General features: G+C 44.7%; 1 protein-coding gene across 2 annotated transcripts in view; it reads right to left on the bottom strand.

The window, feature by feature from the left end:
- MDGA2 (MAM domain containing glycosylphosphatidylinositol anchor 2) overlaps positions 1 to 14,941 on the bottom strand; it is a 631,070-nt gene that overhangs the window by 24,878 nt on the left and 591,251 nt on the right. For both annotated transcript variants that reach the window (XM_008171632.4, XM_008171633.4), the window contains exon 12: positions 9,131 to 9,151. In XM_008171632.4, the coding sequence (XP_008169854.1) occupies positions 9,131 to 9,151 (21 nt within the window). The remainder of the gene's footprint in view (positions 1 to 9,130; positions 9,152 to 14,941) is intronic.

Raw genomic sequence — 14,941 nt, 5'->3', positions numbered from 1 at the left:
AGATAAACCCACTGAGTTGAGTAGAGTCATCGCCATTTGACTGTAAGAATCAAGTTAACTAAAACACAATCGCTCAGTTGACCTGAAAGGATTGTTCACCATCAGTATGACTCAGAGTCAACTGTACATTTGTTTAATTATGAAACCCACCCCTCACATCATTTTGGAGTCTAATTTAATAGAAAACTTGCAATATACAAAATCGTTAAATACATGAGCACCGTCACAACCACAACAGAGAAGAAATCCGAAAACCAGTTACATGCTCTGTGGAATCCAATAACCCGAATAATGACGCATGTGAACTGATGCCGATTAGCATCTGCGGCTTCATATCTTAGCTCACAAAAGAGTAGACAGCGACACGGACAAAGCTCATGAAAGAAGCGGTGCAGTGCGGGGCAGATGAAGGACTATGAACAAAATACAAGCTGAGCAGGTCACCTTTAGAAATGTATTTTACACTGATTTGATATTAAAATAGCTTGTGCCATAAAGTTACCACCACCTGATGGCCGTTCAGTAGCCATATCTACACTACACTTGAACCCCAATGCGATCGATGCAGCAGCATCGATTTAGTGGGTCTGGTGAAGACATGCTAAGTCGATGAGAGAGTGCTCTCCCGTGTACACTGGGCTCCCCTCCACATAGACAAGTCCTTACTATAGCTCCCAAGGTGCTTAGCTGCCTTAGGAATATGACAGATGGATGGAAACTGCAGCCTCTGATCCTTGTTTATATTGTGCTCAAAGGACAGGGTGTTGCTAGCAGGTGCTGTGGAGGATGGGATGGGACTGGCAACACTTCCACGAGGATCCCCACTACAAAACCTGAAGGACAAGCTAATGCTATAGAACACGTTAATTTAGATAAATTTGGCATTAATTTGCATGGGCCCCTCCCACAAATCCTCCCTCAAGGTGATTCAAGGGGCAGTTGTGGTTCAAGGGGTCTCCCGACAACAGGAATCATACTGATGAGGGGCTTGAGAGAGCCAAAAGTGGCCAAACATCCAAGCAGATCTCAGACAAGCCACAGGCTTCGTGGTCCCAACCCACTGCCACTTGTGGGGGCTGTGTGTGGGCCCTCTCCCCTCTCCACTGACCCAAAGCGTTGCATTAATAGCGAGCTCTGAAGATGGAAACTCAGAGTCGCCAGTACCTTACACGCGCTGCTCTTGCACAGAGTGATACAATTCAAGGATGAAATATTGCTTACGTGACAGCTAACCAGAGTGGAAAATGAGTAAAATCTGATTCAGCTCCTACAACAAGCTGAGTTAAACCCAAAGTCAGCTTCACTGTCCGTCTTGCCATTTCTAACTCTGCTGCAGTAGTTTAAAGGCTACATTTGCACTTTGAAGCATGTTGCAGAAGGTTCATTTAGAAATTCCACATCAGCAGATTAAAAGCCTTTTTCTTTGAGTGAGCAAAAAAATGTTCAGGCCCAATGAAAAAGTAGGCACAAGTTTGCCATTTATTTAACACAGAGTCAGCTGCAAATGGCATTTGGAATAAATTGGACAGGGCTAGTGCCAAGTATTTTTGGCGCTATATACATATAAACAAATAGACAAAAGTATAAACATGAAAATAACTTGAGAGATCAGATCTGTACATTTCCTGTCTGAGAATTCAAGAGGTTTTGAACAGATCTTCCCTGTCCTTTAGTCATCCATTAAAGAGGTATATCATGAGTGCTGGCAGTCTGTGCTTCCCAACACAATCCTGTCTGGCTGAGATGCCCCAGCTCATGACAGGCTGGATAGGTCTTTAGGTCCATTCAAATGTTGTCCTATCTTCTAAGCGCATCAATAAGGGAGCCATTTAGCACTGTAGCCTGGGATTAAATTAGGTTGCAAAGTGCACCTGTCACAAAGACAGGCTATTTGGTGCTAATTAAGAAGATGAGATTGCTGAAACACACACCAACTTTATGACTTGAGTTAATACAGATGACTATAATTGAAATAATAGAAAAAACAAATCCATAAGTGTAAGAATAAAAGAAGTGCAGAAGTTTCCTGCATTGTTCATACTTACAGTCTTACACTATGCATACCTACAACCTCGCGGAGACCGTTGGAAACAAAGATGGAGGAAACAGTCAGTGGAGCACGCCACAAGAGGAGATGATGGTTTTGGATGTCACCTCCACTGTCATTCCAGATCTCCCCACTAGGGCTAGGTTTGACAAACTTTTAGACACCTTTCTCCATTCCACCCCCATACATCTTGGGCCATATCTGATTAAGTCTCAGCCCTTATTCATAGCGAGTATTCCAGGAGACCAGCATTAGGTTCCACCTGTCTACATGTGTTATTTCAGTTGACCATAGTCATATTTCCAACAGGTAAGCCAGCCACTCGCATCAGTCCCTTTCCCAATAGTTTTGGTATGTCAATGTGGTTAACTCTCATTGCAAAAAGCCTCTAAGATGCTACCAGCTGTTTGTGGTTTACCTGTTTACCATAAAATGCATTGCTAAACTGTAACAAGATACACATTACTAAATTTTACAACCTCCAGCCCCAGGACCTTGCTGGGCTGGGCCCCATAGATGGAAACGCTGGGCTCAAGCCCACCTCAGGCTCCTGCGTTTCTGTTTACCACACCCCATGCTGCCTTTGGTGTGGGGAAGGTGCAGCTGCCATATATCATTTCATAACCTTTGTTCAAGCAATAAAACCATGCTAACAAATGTATGCCTAACATGCCTCCGTAGGCCTCAGCATATTCCAAGCCTCACTTAACAGGAATATTCATACTTTACATCCTCCTATTTGCATCTCAGCCATATTGGCTTCACTCACAATTATTAGAAGCACTTTTGCAATACGTATAATGTTTTCACCCCTCAGCTCACAGAGAGTCTTATAAACTGGCCTTATAATTCAGGATCAGGTCATGGGCCTCTGGTCAACAGCACCAATAGGGTGGTGGCTTTTATTTTCCAAGCACATGGCAATTTAGGAACTGGATTGAGGCCATTAATTAGTTTCACTGCTAAGCAGGGCCAAATGTGAAAAAGCATCCTCAAGATAAAATGCTCTGCGTGCTATCATTAATCCCTCAGGTCATCCATTCCCCCACAAAACCCAAATTTAAATATGAATATTTATATTTGAATCTCTTTCCTTCTTGAGACATAACTTCTGTTCACATTAATGGGAGCTACATGCATCTATCGTGACAACAGAGCCTTAGTGGTCATTAATAAACGCACAAAAGAAAGGGAATACAGATTAAAGGCTAAATCTCAGTCTTTAACCCACTGGAAAATGCTCATTTAGCTATTTCAGAAGTCTCAAAATATGGAATAATTTTATGTCATTTCCGTGCTGCAGAATTTATGCATGAAGGGAATGATTCTGGTCTCACACAAACCAGTTTTATCCAGGGCGAATCCACTAACTAGTCTTGATTTACACAGAATCAGGCCCATCAAGTTAAAGTAAAGGGCAGAATTTCCTGGGTTTAAAATCAGTTCTTAGTGGTCTATGAACACAGGTTTTTGGTGGTTTATTTATACAGACAGACAGCATCTTTAAATTGACACTTGTGAGATAAATAAGATGAGAATCTAGAAAACAAAGATGATATGGGTAATGGAATACAGAATCTTTTATCTCTAGTTTACTGGTTTGAATCCATCTAAAGGATGAAGACCTGGCCCAATTGAAGTCAATGAGAATTTTGTCATGGACTTCAGTAGGGCAAGGCTTTCCCCCCAGATGTTATTGACCTAAAGTTGTTACCACCTCATGGCCATTCAGTAGCCAGGTCTACACTACTCTTGACGCCAATGTGATCGATGCAGAGCATCGATTTAGTGGGTCTGGTGAAGACATGCTAAGTCGATGAGAGAGCGCTCTCCCATCGACATCTTTAATCCACCTCAACTAGAGGCAGAAGTTATGTCACCAGAGAGCATCTCCCGTCGACATAGCGTAGTGCGGACACTGTTGTAAGTCGTACTAAGGCACATCGACTTAAGTGACGTTACTTATGTAACTTAACTAGCGTAACTTAGATCAAATTACAGCATTAATGTAGCCCAGGCCTCACTAAAATGATTGACTGGGCTCACTCCAGTTCTTGATTGACACGTTTCCCCATCTTCACTAGGACAGTTGGAAGCTGATCCTGTCAGACCAAGGGCATGGGTATGGGTAGGGCAACGAGATACCCCCGCTCACTGCTCAAAGTGATCCTTCTTACTAATGCAACTCTGATGTTTCCCACATTAAAACTGTTCTGTAGACAGAGGACTTAATGTCTAGGACTGTTAATCTGGGTCCTTTAACTGAACAATAAATTTGCCAAGAAAGAAGAAAAGAAGGAAAGAAGTTTTGAACTTTAAAATTAGAGACAAAGGTCATTTAATGCACCTGGGATTGCTATTAAATATTTTCTTAATACATTAAATATATATGTAATCAATGAAGGGCTGATTAAATGCCCATTCAAGTTAATGGGAGTCTTTCCATTCTGCCCTAATTAATAACACACTAGACGGGATCATCAGCGAGCAGGTTTAAAGTGTTGAGTCATCTACAATAGAACCTCAGGAGTTACGAACACCAGAGTTATTAACTGACCGGTCAACCACACACCTCATTTGGAACCGGAAGTATGCAATCAGGCAGCAGAAGAGACAAAAAAAAAAGCGCAAATGCAGTACAAGTGTACAGTATAGTACAAGCAAATACAGTGTTAAATGTAAACTACTAAAAAAATAAAGGGAAAGTTTTAAAAAAGATTTCACAAGGTAAGGAAACTGTTTCTGTGCTTGTTTCTTTTAAATTAAGATGGCTAAAAGCATTTTTCTTATGCATAGTAAAGTTTCAAAGCAGTATTAAGTCAATGTTCAGTTGAAAACTTTTCAAAGAACAACCATAATGTTTTGCTGAGAGTTAACGACCATTTCAGAATTACAAACAACCTCCATTCCTGAGGTTCTACTGTATTCTAGGCTGTTCTCAGTGGTGGCAGATGACAGAACAAGGAGTAATGGTCAAGTTGCAGTGGGGGAGGTTTGGCTAGATATTAGGAAATGCTGTTTCACTAGGAGGGTGGTGAAACACTGGAATGGGTTGCCTAGGGAGGTGGTGGAATCTCCTTCCTTAGAGGTTTTTAAGGCCCGGCTTAACAAAGCTCTGGCTGGGATGATTTAGTTGGGGTTGGTCCTGCTTTGAGCAGGGGGTTGGACTAGATGGCCTCCTGAGGTCCCTTCCAACCCTAATCTTCTGTGATTCTATGATTCTTGAACTGTAGAATCAGAGAAACTGTTTACAGTAGCTGAGAACCAGTTTTACTCCCAGTTGACTGGTAGCAAGTATACTGATGGGTGTGAAATACTTCCTTCTCTTTCCATCTGCATTTCTGCACATCTGAACAAACACGATGTCTGGGCAATAAAAGGTAAGTTTCTCATTGCCCGTAGCAGTTTACATCTTATTCAGTCTACCACAGGAGCCCGTAAAGCTCAACACACAGCCAAAATGCTTATTGAGATTTATTTTTGTCAAGTTTCACTAGCGGGATAGTTCATCAAATATTACCATCATAAGTAAATGTCTATGGATTTCAGCTTCGTAACATCCTTTTATAAAGTTAGCTTGCTTTGCCTTTGTTCTAGACAGACTTCTGTGTAGTGCTGGAGAGAAGCCGGTGGTCGTGGTACATGTAGGTACCAATGACATAGGGAAGGGTAGGAGACATGTCCTGGAGGCCAAATTTAGGCTGCTAGGGAAGAGACTGAAATCCAGGACCTCTATGGTGGCATTCTCAGAAATGCTCCCAATTCCACGCGCAGGGCCAGGTAGGCAGGCAGAGCTTCAGAGTCTCAATGCGTGGATGAGACGATGGTGTAGAGAGGAGGGGTTTAGATTCATTAGGAACTGGGGAAACTTTTGGAATAGGGGGAGTCTATACAGGAAGGATGGGCTCCACCTAAACCAAAGTGGATCCAGACTGCTGGCACTAAACATTAAAAAGGTTGCAGAGCAGCTTTTAAACTAGGAGATGGGGAAAAGCCGACTGCTGCAGAGGAGAACGTGGATCGGACAGAGACTTCTCTTAGAGGAGAGTTTATTGATAGAGATTCTCCAGGTTTCAGTCAGGAGCAGAGGATGGAAGAGGATAATCTAGGGGCCAGATCAGATGAGAAACATTCACATAAAAAAGAATCGGACACATCAGAAAAGAGCAAACAAACAAACAATGACAATTGAGCGAATGTACTCAATGCTTTTTTTGCCTCTGTCTTCACGAACAAGGTCAGCTCCCAGATTGCTGCACTGGGCAGCACAATATGGGGAGAAGGTGACCAGCCCTCTGTGGAGGAAGAAGTGGTTCGGGACTATTTAGAAAAACTGGACGTGCACAAGTCCATGGGGCCGCATGCGCTGCATCCGAGGGTGCTAAAGGAGTTGGCGGATGAGATTGTAGAGCCATTAGCCATTATTTTTGAAAACTCATGGCGATCGGGGGAGGTCCCAGATGACTGGAAAAAGGCTAATGTAGTGCCCATCTTTAAAAAAGGGAAGGAGGAGGATCCGGGGAACTACAGGCCAGTCAGCCTCACCTCAGTCCCTGGAAAAATCGTGGAGCAGGTCCTCAAGGAATCAATTCTGAAACACTTAGAGGAGAGGAAAGTGATCAGGAACAGTGAGCATGGATTCACCAAGGGGAAGTCTAATTGCCTTCTATGATGAGATAACTGGCTCTGTGGATGAGGGGAAAGCAGTGGATGTGTTATTCCTTGACTTTAGCAAAGCTTTTGATACGGTCTCCCACAGTATTCTTGCCGCCAAGTTAAAGAAGTATGGGCTGGATGAATGGCCAGTAAGGTGGATTGAAAGCTGGCTAGATCGTTGGGCTGAATGGGTAGTGATCAATGGCTCCATGTCTAGTTGGCAGCCGATTTCAAGCGGAGTGCCCCAAGGGTCGGTCCTGGGGCCGGTTTTGTTTAATATCTTTATTAATGATCTGGAGGATGGTGTGGACTGCACTCTCAGCAAGTTTGCAGATGACACTAATCTAGGAGGCGTGGTAGATACACTAGAGGGTAGGGATCGGATACAGAGGGACCTAGACAAATTAGAGGCTTGGGCCAAAAAAACCCTGATGAGGTTCAACAAGGACAAGTGCAGAGTCCTGCACTTAGGACGGAAGAATCCCAGGCACTGCTACAGACTAGGGACCGAATGGCTAGGCAGCAGTTCTGCAGAAAAGGATCTAGGGGTCACAGAGGACGAGAAGCTGGATATGAGTCGACAGTGTGCTCTTGTTGCCAAGAAGGCTAACGGCATTTTGGGCTGTATAAGTAGGGGCATTGCCAGCAGATCGAGGAACGTGATCGTTCCCCTTTATTCGACATTGGTGAGGCCTCATCTGGGAGTACTGTGTCCAGTTTTTGGCCCCACACTACAAGATGGATGTGGAAAAATTGGAAAGAGTCCAGCGGAGGGCAACAAAAATGATTAGGGAGCTGGAGCACATGACTTATGAGGAGATGCTGAGGGAACTGGGATTGTTTAGTCTCCAGAAGAGAAGAATGAGGGGGGATTTGATAGCAGCCTTCAACTACCTGAAGGGGGGGTTCCAAAGAGGATGGAGCTCGGCTGTTCTCAGTCGTCACAGATGACAGAACAAGGAGCAATGGTCTCGAGGTGCAGTGGGGGAGGTCTAGGATGGATATTAGAAAACACTATTTCACTGGGAGGGTGGTGAAGCATTGGAATTGGTTACCTAAGGAGATGGTGGAATTTCCATCCTTAAAGGGTTTTTAAGGTCTGGCTTGACAGAGCCCTGGCTGGGATGATTTAGTTGGGGTTGGTCCTGCTTTGAGCAGGGGGTTGGACTAGATGACCTCCTGGGGTCTTTTCCAACCCTAATCTACGATTCTATGATATTTACTGTACCTTCCACCCTATCTCCTCCAGCTCACTGAAAATAACCTTTCTTGTGTTTTTATAACACATCTGAACTCAGAGGTGTGTGAAGATGAGAATGAATAGAAAGGAAAGGTTAACCAACAAAAATATAACTGGGTTCAAAAAAGAATTGTATATGTTCACAGAGGACAGGTCCATCAATGGCTATTAGCCAAGATGGTCAGGGACGCAACCCCATGCTCTGGGTGTCCCTAAACCTCTGACTGCCAGAAGCTGAGACTGGACAATGGGATGGATCCCTCAATAAATTGCTCTGTTTTGTTTATTCCCTCTGAAGCATCTGGCCCCTGAACACTGTTGGAAGAGAGGATACTGGTCTAGATGGACAATTTGGTCTGACCCAAAATAGGCATTCTTATGTTCAATACAGTAGTTTACAGAACCGCAGTAATGATTCAGGTTCACTCTCTGGCAATAGGTCTGGTTGGTTCTTATTTTATTTGAACCAGTTTGCCCTTCCCTAGTGCAAGTGTACACGTTCCCATAGCAAAGCATGCAATCACTATGGCCTGGAGCAATAGCTTCTCTCTCTTATCAATCCTGGAAGTAGGTATATGTAGACGAGGTTCTGACCAGAATCAGAAGTGTGAAAACGGCAGAACAAAGACAATGGTGTTTCTGGTCCAACAGAAGAGGAAGTTTTAATAATCTTAGAAGAGTGTCTTTTCTTTCAAGATTATTATTAGCCTAATTTTGCAAACTCAGGAAATTTGGATGTGGAGTGACATACTCGAGTATTTGTGTATTTGTGCAAATTACACTGAGGAATCCATAGCGTCACCCTTTCATTTACACTCACTTTCTCCTTTCGTTGTTAATCAAGGACCATTTACCCAGATACCTGGAGGACCTTTGAAAGCATATGCGCCTTTTCCTTAGGGATTATTCATCAGTTTGGGACACAGGGGAAGGGGTATGTCCAGCAGCCGCAATCTTCTCTGGATCTGAGTACTGTCTGTTTAGCAACTGGAAATTACAAAAAAGTTCCAGTCTCCAACCGCAAGCGAGTGCAGTCCTGTGTGACAGACTTAAAATGGACCTTATGGAATCCATGGACTATAAATGAAAATGAAACGCTGCCTATTTATTGCATAACCATGAAGCAACAATTAATGCAACGCTAATTCTTCCAGTGATGAAGTGCAACAAAGGATAAAAATACTTACTTAAGTGAGGATTGACTGGAGCTGGAAGAAAGACAGAAAAGAACACAATTAGTGTCATTTGAAAGCCTTTTTAAAAGCGGTACTCTACTCATCCTACATCTTCCCCTGGGGGCCGTCTAAGAACACTGATGATTGCATACGGCTAGGGTCAGCACCACAACCACCGTCCTGCTCTTTAATGATCTAAAGACATCGGCACGGAGTAATGGGAGATAGTCCTCCTTTCCAGGGATGAGCATACTCTTCCACGGCGCACACAGTCAGGCATCAAACCTAGCCCCTCACACCTATTTTAAGGAAGAAAGCTGCTGTCCAGCTAACAGCAGGCTGATGTCCTATTGCTGAAGCCAACACATGATAGAAAATGGGTAAAATTGAGCGTGCAAAGGGTTCACATTAGACTCTGTTCATCCCTAGCAGTGCACTGGATTACAGGGAACGTCACCTGTAATGAATCCATTCTCATGTGTTTAAAAATGCTGCCACGTGAAATGTCAACAGCCTAAATCACACTTCCCATCTTACATTGGTTCAGGTTTCTTTAAATGCAGGGTGCAAAGGGGAGGGGAGGGTCAGGCTCCCCCCAGCTGCTGACCAGAGCTGGGTGGCACTGGCTTTTTGGCCACCCCAAGCAAAAAAAAAAAAAATGGGGCGGCCGGAGGGAGGGGAGCGGGCGGGAGAGAGAGAGAAGGGGGCGGCCAGGGCTACAGCAGGGGTGCTGCCACGTGGCCCCTCCCACTGCACCGCTTCCTGCCGCGAGGGCTCCGCTCCGGTCGGCGGGGAGGGAAGGAAGAGGACTGCCCTGCAGGGCGCTCTGGTTCTCCGCACCGCCGCCCCCTACAGGGCGGCCGGAGCAGAACAAGAACAAAAACAAACAAAAAAGCGGCCGTGCCGCCCTAGGATTGGGCAGAATGCCGCCTCCAACAATCTGCCGCCCCAAGCACCAGCTTGCTCAGCTGGTGCCTGGAGCCAGGCCTGACAGCAGCAGAGCCCCTTCCTGGCAGGCATGATGGAGGGGCAGCCAGGGCAAATTTCAGCGGTGTTGCAACCCTGTGTGCGCCCCCCCCCCACTTTGCAGTCCTTTAAGTGCCATGGGCAACAGGCACCCCCAGCCTCTGGGAGGAGTGGAGCAGGGGGCACTGGGCATCCCAGCCTCCAGGAGGGTTCGGAAGATTGGATCTGGGCTTTTGACGCTTCCTGGGGAAGTGGAGACACAGACAGAGGATGTGGTCAAAGGCTCCCAGAACTGCCTGGCCCCTCCTGGGATGCTGTCCATCAGCCTGACCATCTCTCAGTGTGAGACCATGGGGTTGGATGTGGGGCAGGGAGACTGCAGGGCTGAGTGCAGGGTGCAGAGCTCGGGGCTTGGGGGGGAAAGAATGTGGGGCTGGGTGTGGGACAGCAGGAGGAGAGTGTGGAGCTGTGGGTGCAGAGAGGACAGCATGCGTTTTTGGTGCAGAGGCAGCATGAGAGAGCTCGGGGCTGGGGGGAGGGAAGAGTGTGGGGCTGGGGAGAGTTGATAGCTCTGGGCCCCTTCCTTAGAGAAATTCCAGTTGCGTGAAGTTTTATGTCAGAAAAACACGCTGGGAAACAAACAGAACTTGTAGCATTCCCAAAAGCACCCATCTGACTTTCAAACAATAGCAGGGGGAACATACAGAATTTCTTTGTAGTCAAAGACGAAGTAATATAAATAAAGTATTCTATTCTATAAACCAGTACACGCCACTTCTAGGTATATCATTGTTCACTAGTTACATGATATACTTACCTTTAAAACAATAAAGGATTGACAGCTATTGGCCAGGATATTAATAAAATACAGTCTGAAATGCATTATCCCAGTGTCCTCTCTATGATCCTCCAGGTACAATATATGCATATCAGAGAAGGATTATAAACTTGGAAGGTTAAGGCAGTAATTTTATAAAATATTACAGTAATTACTCTGCTAATCCCCACAGATCCAAAGTAGGATGATAAGGCACAGTGATTTTAAGTCTCAGAGAATGGTAGATAAACTTGGTTTCAAGATCTGGTGTGTAATTGCTTTGAACTCCTTTGGATCCATATCCCTTTTCCCATCTATAATTCGACAATTCCGCAATGTCGTATTTTTAATGGAGTAGGGATGAAATTCACCCCTGCCGAGAGGGTCAGCACCATGCCTGTGCATCACTGAAGACCTCAAAATAAGGCTGAAGTGGGAATTAGATGGTGCATAGGCCATGTGCTGGCCACGTGCACAGGAGAGGATTTCAGCTGGGTTATTTAGGAAACAGAGACCTGTTCCTGTAATCATGAGGGATTGTGGTTTAGGCCCAGAATCAGAAAGGAACAATTATCTAAAGAAACTCTGCAATCTAATTCTGGCTCCAGACGATGTTTGATGAAACCTTGTAACCCTACTGTACTGTAGATATGCAGATGAAGGCTTTGTTAATAACAGACTTCTACCCAATTATTGCTCCACGTGTTGATACTACTAGTCACCTGCTCTGTTTATGGACATAAACACTTTGCGTCTGACCTTCCCTCATGAGTTATATTTAGTTGCAGATTCAATCTGACATTTTTAAAAAAAACCCTCCATTTAGTAGCTCTGCCATTTTATCTCACTTTACCTAAAAGAATGATCTGTGATTTTCCAGAGGAACTTAGTCGTTAACTTCCATTAGATAACCTCACGAGCATTTGTTAAAAAAAAAAATTACCTTTCACTCTTCAAGAAACATTCATTTTCTTGTGCTTCTTGAGTGGTTGAACTCAGAATTAGCTGAAATTGCTAGAAACTGCATTTAGTGATGCTTGCTTTGTAATTGTATAGAGAAGCTTTTATAGAAACTACCATTAATGGGTCACCTTGAGCCATGCTAGTCAGACTGCTCTGAGTACAGCACCCAGACCGAAAAGGGCTGGCTGCCAAGCCAGCGTCAGCTCAGACTGATTGACAAAAGCAGAATAACAAATTAAGCTATGGTTAGGCTGAACTTACTTGCACATGGTGAACTGGCAGAAAAGCTCTCTCCTAAGTAATGCAGCAAGTAGCTATAAAACAGGGGCACATGATTCTCAAATTCTCATTTCTGAAAGGTCGTATTGCTGTGTGAGCCAGAAGTAGTATGTAAAATTAGCCATGAAAGGAAACTAATGGATGACTGAAGGACTACATTCCTGAGGTTGAGTTTGAACTGTCTAGAAAATCTTTAATGTTCAGAGTTATATCCATTCTTCAGTGAAATCTTCGGTGAGCTTAAACTCAAAAAGGAAGCTTACAAGAAGTGGAAATTTGGATAGCTGTCTAGGGAGGAGTATAAAAATATTGCTAGAGCATGCAAGGGTGTCATCAGGAAGGCCAAGGCACAATTGGAGTTGCAGCTAACAAGGGATGTGAAGGATAACAAGAAGGGTTTCTACAGGTATGTTAGCAACAAGGTGGTCAGGGTAAGTGTGGGGACCTTACTGAATGGGGGAGGCAACATAGTGACAGATGATGTGGAAAAAGCTGAAGTACTCAATGCTTTTTTTGCCTCAGTCTTCACGGACAAGGTCAGCTCCCAGACTGCTGCACTGGGCAGCACAGTATGGGGAGGAGGTGAGCAGCCTTCAGTGGTGAAAGAACAGGTTAAGGACTATTTAGAAAAGCTGGACATGCACAAGTCCATGGGGCCGGATGCAATGCATCCAAGGGTACTGAGGGAGTTGGCTGATGTGGTTGCAGAGCCATTGACCATTATATTTGCAAATTCATGGCGATTGAGGCAGGTCCCGGACAATTGGAAAAAGGCAAATATAGTGCCCATATTTTAAAAAGGGAAGAAAGAGAACAGACCGGTCAGCCTCACTTCAGTCTCCAACAAAATCATGGAGAAGGTCCTCAAGGAATCCATTTTGAAGTACTTGAAGGAGAGGAAGGTGATCAGGAACAGTCAACATGGATTCACCAAGGGCAAGTCATGCCTGACCTACCTGACTGCGTCTATGATGAGATAACTGGCTCTGTGAGCTTAAACGTCTATGATGAGATAACTGGCTCTGTGGATATGGGGGAAACGGTGGATGTGATATATCTTGACTTTAGCAAAGCTTTTGATATGGTCTCCCACAGTATTCTTGCCAGCAAGTTAAAAAAGTATGGATTAGATGAATGGACTATAAGGTGGATAGAAAGCTGGTTAGATTATCAGGTTCAATGGGTAGTGATCAACGGCTCAATGTCTATTTGGCAGCCGGTATCAAGTGGAGTGCCCCAGGGGTCGATCGTGGGGCCGGTTTTGTTCAACATCTTTATCAATGATCTGGATGATGGGATTAATTGCACCCTCAACAAGTTCACAGATGACACTAAACTGGGGGAAGAGGAAGCTACGCTGGAGGGTAGGGATAGGGTCCAGAGTGACCTAGACAAATTGGAGGATTGGGCCAAAAGAAATCTGATGAGGTTCAACAAGGACAAGTGCAGAGTCCTGCACTTAGGAAGGAAGAATCACATGCACTGCTACAGGCTGGGGACCGACTGGCTAAGCAGCAGTTCTGCAGAAAAGGACCTGGGGATTATAGTGGACGAGAAGCTAGATACACCTCTACCCCGATATAACGCTGCCCTCGGGAACCAAAAAATCTTACCACGTTATAGGTGAAACTGCATTATATCGAATTTGCTTTGATCCGCCGGAGTGCACAGTCCCGCCCCTCCGGAGCTCTGCTTTACCGCGTTATATCTGAATTTGTGTTATATCGGGTCGTGTTATATTGGGGTAGAGGTGTATGAGTCAGCAGTGTGCCCTCGTTGCCAAGAAGGTCAATGGCATATTGGGCTGTATTAGTAGGAGCATTGCCAGCAGATCGAGGGAAGTGATTATTCTCCTATATTCGTCACTGGTGAGGCCACACCTGGAGTATTGCATCCAGTTTTGGTCCCCACACTATAGAAGGGATGTGGACAAACTGGAGGGAGTCCAGTGGAGGGCAATGAAAATGATTAGGGGGCTGGGGCACATGACTTAAGAGGAGAGGCTGAGGGAACTGGGCTTATTTGGTCTGCAGAATCGGAGAATGAGGGGGGAGTTGATAGCAGCCTTCAACTACCTGAAGGGGGGTTCCAAAGCCGATGGAGCTCGGCTGTTCTCAGTGGTGGCAGATGACAGAACAGGAGTAATGGTCTCAAGTTGCAGTGGGGGAGGTCTAGGTTGGATATTAGGAAAAAACTATTTCACTAGGAGGGTGGTGAAGCACTGGAATGGGTTACCTAAGGAGGTGGTGGAATCTCCTTCCTTAGAGGCTTTTAAGGCCCAGCTTGACGAAGCCCTGGCTGGGATGATTTTGTTGGTGTTGGTCCTGCTTTGAGCAGGGGTTGGACTAGATACCTCCTGAGGTCTCTTCCAACCCTGATATTCTATGATTCTGTGATTCTAGTCAGTTCATCCTGACTCTAGCTGATCTGACTGTTTTATAGAGAAAGCGTTCTCAGAACAGAAAGAATTGTTATAAAGCTATTGGACTCTGCTGGATCCACTTTGTCTGTTCTGTTAGCTTTTTACCTCAGGCACGTGGGGCATGAACCACACTTTAATTTCGAGACCTTATTTCTGGTAATCCTTGTCCATGCAGATTGCACCACACAAACCTTGGCAGAGAGCTCTGTTATGCTCTTAACTTTTATTCTTAGTAAAAAAAAAAAAAGAATCTCTTTCATATTCAATGGGCGATTTTCTCTCATTATAAAACCTATTTAAATTTACCACAAATTCTTCCAAAATTGAAAACTTGATTAAGGAACAATTGAGGTGCCCTTATGTGCTAGTCCATAAC

The sequence above is a fragment of the Chrysemys picta genome, chromosome 4 (genome assembly GCF_011386835.1).
Source record: "Chrysemys picta bellii isolate R12L10 chromosome 4, ASM1138683v2, whole genome shotgun sequence".
Taxonomy (NCBI): domain Eukaryota; kingdom Metazoa; phylum Chordata; order Testudines; family Emydidae; genus Chrysemys; species Chrysemys picta.
This window is presented reverse-complemented; position numbering and strand designations above follow the sequence as displayed.